Source organism: Anguilla anguilla, chromosome 18, assembly GCF_013347855.1.
Source record: "Anguilla anguilla isolate fAngAng1 chromosome 18, fAngAng1.pri, whole genome shotgun sequence".
NCBI lineage: Eukaryota > Metazoa > Chordata > Actinopteri > Anguilliformes > Anguillidae > Anguilla > Anguilla anguilla.
The window spans coordinates 9,458,252-9,468,539 of NC_049218.1; the positions used below are offsets into that span (position 1 = coordinate 9,458,252).

The following is a 10,288-nucleotide window of genomic DNA, read 5'->3' on the forward strand; positions in this document are numbered from 1 at the left end:
GAGTATTGTCATGTTGAGAACACTCAATCACTGACATTTGTGTGATCATAGGAAATGCAGACAACTTTAAACATGACGTTTATTGCACTTGGACTGTAAGTGTCCTGTGATATTTCTTGTACATTTCTTACTAATTCATAAAAATCTGAAGATCTAGTATTCTCCCATCCAAATGTCAGCCATTCAGAAGTCAGTTTTATTACAATTGCCACAAACTCTTAAAACAGTACCTTTCTTAAAATGCTAAACTCTGAGGTAACCCGGAATTACAATTGTAGTTTGTAAACCATAGTCAAAGTATGACTAAACATATGACTCATTCCAAGATATTGAGGAATAACAATCTTCCTTGCATTTAAAATCCACTGCTTCATAAATATAACAACAGGATAAACAAAACATGTTCACTTAAAAAGTTCAACAAAAGTTGAAAGGAAAAAAGTTGAAAGGAAAAAGGCCATTAATAAAACTATTACAGAATATTTGTTCTTTTGATGCATTAAAAGTGCAGCCAATTTACAGCAGTCAGATAGCTCAAAATTTTGGCTATTTACAATAATCATTTTTAAATGGAATTAGCAATAAAATACCTAATGTATAAACCATTAAAATGCATTAAAAACATGGCATGAGGGAATTCACAGGCCTGTGAAACCTGTGGCCCATGTTAAGTGCTTTCAAGTACTTTCAGCATAAATGACTTTCAGAATTAAGTTTGTAAAAAAAATTTTTTTAAACTCAAGTTGGAGTGTATCAGGACAAAATGAAAGACTTTTCTTCATCTTTTTTCTCCAACAGTACTGACAACATGGATGATGAAAAAATGTAAAACTCCACAACAAAACTGAGTTCGAAGAGCTCCATATTGGCACTTAGAATCCACTCGAAAACAGCGGATAGGTGGTTGTAGAAGTGTTCGTCCTTGGCAAAAAAGGCACAGTCTAGTGGGGTTTAGTTAAAGAAAACAATCTTCTGCCCCCCCTCCCTCCTCCTCCCCACCACCCACAGTTTGGAACGCAGTGGGCAAGCAGAAGATGGCCGGTTGTTCATAGCACAGGGATGGTCCAAATTTGGTACCATACTGTGGAGGCCATCCATAAGCTAGGTAATCATGCCTTCAATCAACAAGATTACCTAGCCAGCAGTGCCTAAAACAATTACTTACCGTTTATCAAGAGGTTCAACATATCAGGACTGTCAGGATTTCAGACTCAACACGATACTCTTTGGGGATGCGTGTTTCTGTATACACAGAGGTTCCCCATTGTTTATTTTATAGTTCAGCTGTCGGTTGGTTAATTGGGCTGAGTGCAAGAAATGACACTAAAAGTGGAATATTGGTAACCTTTGTATCTTTTACACTTAATTTTCTGATTTTGCACACGTTCTTAACTCCGGTGTGAACAGAGTGGATGAGAAGGATACAGCAGATGGTGGCTATGACCTGGATGATAGTGAAGATGATGCGCGCGGGGTAGAGCAGGAACTCCAGGCCGCTGAGGGTGCACCTGCTGGTCAGCAGGGTCAGCAGCAGGCTGTAGAAACACAGGCACACAAAGCTGATCGCCGCTCCCAGGTAGTGCAGCGTCATCAGGTATCCTGGCTGGAAGAGAGGCGCAGAGGTCAGCAGGTTATAAGTGTACAGACTGTGGAGAGATCAGCCTTTAGCCTGTTACTGATCAGCAAGGGCGCTAATTGTGGAGAGATCAGCACGTTACTGATCAGCAAGAGTGCTGACTGTGAAGAGATCAGACCGTTACTGATCAGCAAGTGTGCTGTCTGAGGAGAGATCAGCCCGTTACTGATCAGCAAGGGCGCTGACTGTGGAGAGATCAGCCCGTTACTGATCAACAAGAGCGCTGACTGTGGAGAGATCAGCCCGTTACAGATCAGCAGAGATGCTGGAGGTACAGTATACACATTTTTTGTTGGAATAAAAGCATGAATGTAACTGTAAGTAACCCTGAAAACAGATAATATTAGCAGCGCACGACGCCGCGTGCAGGCTAGCCCCCCGTGGCCCTTACGTTGCAGTTCCCCGCCATGAAGGCCCCGCCGGCCACCACGCAGCCGAAGGCCAGGGCCACCTTGCTGAGGAGGGCCTGGCCGTGGTTCCGCTCCATAATGTGGGCGTGGTGGCAGACAGCAAACACCAGGACTGTGGGAGAAGAGGGCATGGTCGGTTAGAAGGGCGTGGTCTCTTACACCGGTAATTTTCTGCATCGTCAAACAAATCCCATGAAAAGACTAAAAAAAATGCTTCTGTCCAATTCTCGGCACTTTTTGAAATTTTCCTACCCCGTTTAGCGTTCAACCTGGAAAGTAATTAATTTCAGTTCATTAAATATTGCTCAGAAAGACATATTTACATTTTCAGAAAATGCAACCTATTATTATGAAAAACATGGCTAGTGTAGTTTTTATCAAATGTACTTAAAAACAGAGCAAATTGTTCTTTTAAATGGGGACTATTTTCAGTATTTCAGTGCCATGTTAAACTACTTTCCATGTATGGAAAATGCAATCATTGTCACTTTATAAAGCTGTTCCAGAAAAAGGCCAGGCTCTTGGTAATGGTGAATTATGCTGACCAGAGCAACAGTGTGTCTCTTTCACCTGTTTTCATACTTTTTTGGACAGTAATGGAGTTCTATGAGTTCCTGTATTGGCATATTGGCATCCTGTATATTGGCATTGACGTTGACTAGATGGACAATAATTGTTAGTAGGATGAATGCATAGTGAGTTGGACAGAAACACTTTCGGTTTTAGTATTTTCATAGGATATGTTGATGAGACTGGAAAAAAAAGAAAATTACCAGTTTTATCGTTTAAAACTGTAATCATCACAATCACTGTTACTCAACATAATAGAAGGACAGCAAGGGAGGCCATGGAAGTATAGTCCACATATCACACTATGGTTCCTGGTGTACAGCAGTGCAACACACTGGTCCTATTGCAGTATGGTATGTCAAGTCAAGTCAAGACAAGTCAAGTCAAGTCAAGTCAAGTAGAACTTTATGAGTTCTATAAGTATGATCATTTTATAACACTGGACTCTACTTACACAGGAAGGAGCCTGCATTTGTAATGGCCGTGAACAGAGAGTTTTCTGGTGCACTTCTTCCACTGGTGCTGCAAAATAGGAAGCAATGTTTTTCATTTGTGTAATTTTGAAAGGAAAAGTCATTTAATATGAGTGGCATTTTGTCCACATAGCAGTATTGAGATACAGCTCTGTAATTTACATTAAAGCTGAGCCAGCCAATCAGCGCTGTTCCTCCTTTTGTTTGGACGTTATTCAGCATTACTTCCTCTAAGTTTATATTTCTAATAACCCATGGATTCATACTTTTATCAGCATATGTAAAATCTTAAATGTTTGCTAGCACACACTGCTACAGAGTGACTTCATTTGAGACAAAAATTTGGGATATTTTAGGCTCTTTGAAAGAGTGTATAGAACAATACCCTTTTTAAAAAGCTGTATGCTAGAAAGAAATTTTAGGCAAAATAATGAGTATTTTGGGGTTTATGATGGATTTGTAGTTTTTCTCCTCTGGAAGTAGTCACACCATACGGTATCAGGCAACACTAATGGCATAGGTTTTTTATGTATAAAACAGACATCATTAGGGAACAAAGAGATGGGCCCTCGCAGATAGGATGGACATGCATACCCAGTCTAGGCCCAAGAGGGTATGCGAGGCTAGAAGACCAGTGCGGGGTGGGTTGCTGTACTGCAAACTTGTATTGTGTTTCAGTGACCTTCGCGCTGGCCAGTGTGATTACAATAAACTTTTACTTTCTTCAGTAAAGTGTTTGCTGTCTTGGTGAGTCCCGGCATCATCTTTCACTCCACGGGAAGAAGCTGGGTCCTCACACTTAATTTTGAAATATATATTCTATAAAACACTTTTTGGCTTTTTTACTTACACATTGTTTTTCTTTGTTATTTGTCAGTACCAGACTGACATTGTTGACAGCACACAGCAAAATGTCTTACCTTATGGTGGGAACATTACAGCATGCTTCTGAGTTATTGGAGTCACAGGAGTTCTTGTAATCCCTGATGATAAACCATACATATGGTGATAATTAGGCAGCAGTATGAAACAGGAAACAGGAAGCCTGCTGTAGAGCTCGGGAAACCAGTTTTATAACCAGTGATCAGGTCCACATCACTGGTGTGTCAATAAATTTGCTTGCAAGGTGTCTTAACATAAGAACATAAGAATACATAATGTTGGAGTACTCCATAAAGGCTGGACTTAAACACAACAGTGGTCTATGGCCTGGAATAGCTGTTACACATATTGACAACTGTGTGAAAAATAATTTCTGATATCAGTATTGAATTTCCCTTCCACCTATGCCCCCTTGAATTTCTGACAGAAGATAACCTGGACAATCCAATGTAGTTCATTTGAATAACATTTGTAATTACTTCAGTTGTTTAAACATTCTGCTTTAGTAAACATCTATGCGCTTAAAATGTAGTGAACAGAAGTGAATGGTATGAAGATGGGGGACTGTTGCTGCTCTGGAAGGAGACCACTGAATTCACTCACCAGTTGCTAAGGGGGCACACATGTTTATGAAACACAGCCAGGCCATATCTGTAAGAGACAAACACACACACACACACACATGCACGCACGCACGCAAACACACACACACACATGCACACACACACAGGTTAGATATGAACATGAACTTATTGCCATTTTGTTTCTCTTGAGTTGAGGCCATCCAGACATTCATTTTGGATTGAGAGGCTCAAGGCTCCCACCCGCAGTCCTGTCAAAGCTGCACAGCTGCACCTGTGAGATCCTGTCCGTTTAATGAGTAACCAGGACCTGGGTGGTTGCTGTACAGAAGCTTGTAACTGGAAGATTAAACTTCCCTCTCCTAAATCATTCCATCAATCATTATGGCCACAAATTTACTGTGAGTCAGCGTAGGGAAACAAAAATTCCTGTATGGAAAAGCCACATATTTTCCAGAAGTAATGAGAGAATCTTGGAATATTGCATCTCTTGGAAGTTTTGGAATCTATCATTAGGGACAACCTGGAATTATTAATGGGAAAAACAGTACCGTAAACAATGGTTACATTCCTTGGTGTGGCAAATATTTTTGTCTATTGTTTGTCACTGACGTCACAGATTTCAGTGTTCCACCTAGCTGACACAAATTACATGCTATACAGAGGCTACAAACTCATCTTAGACAACAGGATATTTAAGCAACGCAGAACCACAGAAAAGGCTAAACAAGGGTGTAATTGGACAACAGTGCCCATTGTACACCAACACCAGTAATTCATACCGTAATACAGTAATACCTGTGGTTTTGCCTGAACAATTGTTGAAGTTCATATTTATTGTGTGAAGTATCTGTGTTTCACATCCAAGAACATCAGATAACACAAATGTTAAGTTTTCATTTTTTAAAAACCTTTGAAACCTCTCATTATCTTTCATTATACTTTTCTGTCCCCATCAAGGCAAATGGCCCGATGCCTTGAAAAAACATTTACTCAGTTACTGAAATATCCCCTTCCATTAGGCGTGTGTGTGGGTGTGCGTGCATATGTGCCTGTGTGTGTGTGTGTGTGTGTGTGTGTGCGTGCGTGCGTGTATGTCTGCGCGTGTATGTGCGTGAGTGTGTGTGTGCGTACATGTGTCCGTGTGTGTGTGTGTGTGTATATATGTGTGTATGAGCGCATGCCTGTGTGCGTGCGCATATGTCTGCGCAAGCGTGTGCATGTGTGCGTGTGTCTGTGTCCGTGTGTGTACATGTGTGTATGAGTGCGTGTGTGTGTGTGTGTGTGTGTGTCTGTGTCCGTGTGTGTATATGTGTGTATGAGTGCGTGTGTGTGTGTGTGTGTGTGTCTGTGTCCGTGTGTGTATATGTGTGTATGAGTGTGTGTGTGTGTGTGTGTGTGTGCGTGTGTCTGTGTCCGTGTGTGTATATGTGTGTATGAGTGCGTGTGTGTATGCATTTGATGTGGAGAGCCACTGAACATATAAAAAGTCAAGATGTTCAGACGTTTCACACTAAGTAAACATTTCAGGTGCAGCATCAAGCAAAACCAGGAGAGAACAATGCACTGTGTGGACTACAGAACTGCCATTTATCCCCTCCACAGGTACTTAGTCTCGCTCAATTCTGTGGACTCATCATTTTAAAATGCTCTGCCAGCAATGTGTTTTTTTTGTTGTTTTTTTTTGTCATGTTATACCTGAATTTCACAACAACGGGAAAGTACTATTGAAATAGCTATATATAACTGGAACGGTGAAACCCAAGGGACCTCCATTTATCAATGATATTTCACAGCACTAATTCATTACGTTACATTACCATCACTTAGCAGACTCTTATCCAGGGAGACTTATGGAAATGGAGAATGTTAGAGTTCATGTCAGGAATACAAAAGTGCAATATCACCAAGGGCCTGTTTATTATAAAACCAGTGAACCAATCAAACTAACATTATTTTATTATATTCATAAAACTATCTCATACATTAATTCAATGTTTTGTTTTTTTTTTTTACTTTTGAGAAGCTAAATCATTTGTTCTGAATGTACAAGTCTACCCATATGTGATTCGTGAATTTTCTATATTGTTTCAGGTTTGATATATTCCTGACTATATGTGTTATGGTCAATGTGTTATAGCCAGTGTGGTATAGTGAGTGTGGTATAGTCTGTGTGCTATAGTCAGTGTGGTATAGTTTGTGTGCTATAGTCAGTGTGGTATAGTTAGTGTGCTATAGTCAGTGTGTTATAGTTAGTGTGCTGTAATCAGTGTGGTATGGCCAGTGTGGTAGTTAGGTTTAGGACCGCACCCTCAATTGCTTCATTTCCCTCTTGACGTCTAGGCAGAGATATGCAGAGGTTTCTGTGTGATAGGCATGTTTTCTTAAACAGTCTGGAAATGGAGCTTTGCATTCTTTAACAACACCATGTCACACATGATGACTGATTGGTTCATCCGGTTGGTTCAATCAGTGGCTTGTGTAGAGAATCGTTTTAACACAGAGAAAAATGTTCCCAAAATTTCTGTTGAAAAAATATCCCCATCTGCACTGAATAGTTACATAGTGAATAAAATTCTTCCAGCGAAGCACATTGGATACTCACATTGAACACCATTGTGCCTTTTGGCTTGGATGACTTTTAAATTTGTCTTTTTTTGTTATAATTATTCGATGTGTGGTGTATGTCTCATTTGTTTCGTTTTAGAAAATTGTACCTGTCTATGTCCTTGACCTTGTATTGCATTTTAACTGGATATTGTGTTCACTTATTTGTATTGTATGACAGTTGTCTGTTTGTATCCTTGTGTTATTGTTGTAACAATGTTTATGCTGCTTTCTTGGCCAGGTCACTCTTGAAAAAGAGATTTTAATTTCAATGAGACTTTTACCTGGTTAAATAAAGGATATATATATATCTCCTCCATGTGTTTTACTTTTTGTAGTGAACTTCTATGTATGAATTTTCTGTTTTTCTACTGGTATTGTTTTATTTGATGCCTTATGGGCAAGGCTGCCCGACACTGTTCCTGGCAATCTAACGTCCTGTAGGGTTTCACTCCAAAGCACACCTTGTTCAACCGCGAGAGATCTTGATAACCTGCCAATTTGTAGAACCAGATGTGCCAAATAAAGATTGGAATGAAAACCTACATGATGGTAGAAAGGTTTTGAGACAGGCTTTAGCTCTGCCCGTAGGTGTTCACTCTTGGTTTAGCTACTTGGAATTTCCTATCTGATGTACCCGGTGGGAGGTGTGAATCTGATAATAGTGGTTATTGATCCTGTTTGATTCTGATGAAGACATCATGTATGTCCAAAATGTTATTCTGTTTTAAATAAAGGCTGAAAACCTGTGTGATTCAAACCGATTCCTTCCTTTCCGATCTCTATGTTTTCAACCTTGTTGGATCCATTAAAGTTTTACTCTCCCGTGGAAGCTACACTCAGCGTTCTGTCACATGCAAAAAAGAAACTGAACAGAAGACTTGACACACAACTTTTCACAGGCAGCCAGGGAAATTTACATTCTGCCTGACATTATATGTTATCTTGGGTGATAGCACGTTCAGTTACAATTTATAGCATTTACATAAAATTTGACATAAATTAAAGTTGTGGGGAAGAAACACAGATAAAATGATTCACTGACTTCTAAAACACATTTAAAGTCAAGTTAAATTAAGAGTCTGTTGTTCTTTATATAATAAAATATAATATCCAAGGCTCAAGACAGCCAGGATATACGTGCGTGACCTGAACCATTCAAGCCCTCATTAAAGTTCTGAACTGTTGAATTGAACTGTTCATTCCTTGTGTACTAAAATATAAAAACATTTTTGTACACAAAAACAATTTTAACTTTGGTTTTATATTTCAGCTGGCATTCACCAGGATATGTTCAAATACATAGCAATGATTTCAGGAGCCCGTTGATTTCTGAAAAAAGTCGCAGTGAATACATTAACTGCACTTACACAGCCCAGGAGCCGACGAAGGTCACAGTAGAGAGGGTGATGGGGAGGAGGACCCACCAAGTCATGTCTGGATGGTGGACGAAATGGACCAAGAGCACAGGACACCGAAGGACTCCCAAATTCAACCTTCCAAGGAGAAGCTTCCCAAATTCCACCTCTGGGTTTTTATCGACTGGCTGCGTATAGTCACATTCCTGTAATTATATAGCTGAACAAAAGGGCTTGTCGTTATTTTTTATTCTTCTTCTCCTGTCTCCACACTAAACTTTCCAATGGCAGAGACGCAGAATGCCTCGTACCTGCCAATGGTTTCCTTCCCCTCCCTGTGAGGGATCATGCTATGAGGAGCACGTCTGTAACTCTTTCAGTTCCAGTTAGCCACTCCCCTCTCAGATTCACTGCACCAATCCCATGAGCTACAGGTAGATGAGGAGGGAAAGGTCCCACCTCCAGGGTTCTCTCTGTGTTTAGAAAAGCCCCTTGGGCTCTGAAAGCCATCAGGGAGGCCAGTGTAGAGCCACGTTAACTCTGTACTTTGCCATGATTTGTCCGGCCGTTTGCTCTCAATGAAAACCTATCCTGTCTAACTTGTGCACTTCATTTGAAAGGCATTTGGCAACAGACTGTTGAGGTTTCTGAGGTCATAACTTAACCAGTTGAAAGGGCAGTGAGGCCACCTGTCAAAAATATTGGCCTACCCAGCTGGCTTGCATAGAGTGTGACATTCTCTAAAACATGTTCCGAAAACTTGCTTCTAGTGCTCCAACCTAAAGACCTACCACAGTTTTCTCAGTGTCTTACCGAGTCACACTTCACATAGCTGTCCCACAGTCAAGATACAGTTATGATTTGGCTTACCAAATGGGGAAGAAAAAGCTTAGGCTCTGAAGAGTTTAGATTCCTGTTTACTCAAATCACAGCACTCAAGGTCCAAGAACGGCTGGTTTTCCTCCCTACCTTTCCCTGGGAGTCAGGTGTGAATACAGACTGGCCAATCAGTTGCACTAAAGGATGCAAGGCTTACAATCATAGGCGTAGATTTCGGGGGGGACGCAGGGGATACCTTCCCCTCAATATTTAGAACATGTGTATTTGTTATAAAACATGAAAGAAGCATACCGCCATAAATTGATGCAGAAAAGGCACAAATTGGCGCATAAAAATTCACCAGAATGCAGGAAATTAAGTGTTTGATGCTCAAAATTACTAAATGAGTCAATAATAGTGTAATTGAACCTTATAAACAGACATTCCATGTCTGACATGCCCTACTTTGTATTTAACTGCATTAAACAGAGGGTAGCTGTTGTATTTAAATTTTAATATACCATAGGATGGCCTACCGTGTATATTTTCACTTTCATAACAAACTACATTGTATGACATGGGGTGTGTTATATTTTAGTTCACTTTTCAATAACAATGCCATGTTTGTGCAGACTTTTACATTTCAAGCAAGGTAGCAAGTGTATTTCATACTGGTCTGAGCATTTTAGTTAGCAGGTTGCTCATCGTAAAAATAGTTCACTGTGCCAAAATACCTGCGTAGCGGCATATCATTTTTCCCACTCATTCAAACGATTCAGACCACAGAACTGTATGCAGTGTCTTGAAAAAGTATTTCCTTCCTTATTTCCTCTATGGCATATTTGTCTCACTGAATGGTTTCAGATCTTTAGATAAAACATAATATTACTCAAAAGGAAATAATTTAATGGAAATTATTAATGGTAAAAGTTATCAAACACACCCATGTGAA

The 10,288-nt window shown here is 40.1% G+C and overlaps 1 protein-coding gene across 1 annotated transcript; it reads right to left on the reverse strand.

Moving 5' to 3' along the window:
* Positions 1 to 667: 667 nt before the first annotated feature.
* si:dkey-228d14.5 (uncharacterized protein LOC796266 homolog) lies at positions 668 to 8,871 on the reverse strand. The gene is made up of 8 exons (XM_035399669.1): positions 8,829 to 8,871; positions 8,530 to 8,737; positions 4,575 to 4,622; positions 4,010 to 4,072; positions 3,071 to 3,138; positions 2,028 to 2,158; positions 1,426 to 1,603; positions 668 to 941 (listed from the first exon to the last, which is right to left on the reverse strand). The coding sequence occupies exons 2-8, from the start codon at positions 8,592 to 8,594 to the stop codon at positions 754 to 756; spliced, it is 741 nt and encodes a 246-aa protein (XP_035255560.1). The 5' UTR covers positions 8,595 to 8,737; positions 8,829 to 8,871; the 3' UTR covers positions 668 to 753.
* Positions 8,872 to 10,288: the final 1,417 nt, after the last annotated feature.

Bases quoted from the DNA above. Each gene is read 5' to 3' on its own strand.
- si:dkey-228d14.5 (XM_035399669.1), bottom strand. From the start codon at position 8,594: ATGACTTGGTGGGTCCTCCTCCCCATCACCCTCTCTACTGTGACCTTC. The intron at 3,139-4,009 runs GTAAGACATTTT...CCTATTTTGCAG, and splicing joins TGTAATGTTCCCACCATAAG to CACCAGTGGAAGAAGTGCAC. The intron at 2,159-3,070 runs GTAAGTAGAGTC...CTTCTCCCACAG, and splicing joins AAATGCAGGCTCCTTCCTGT to TCCTGGTGTTTGCTGTCTGC.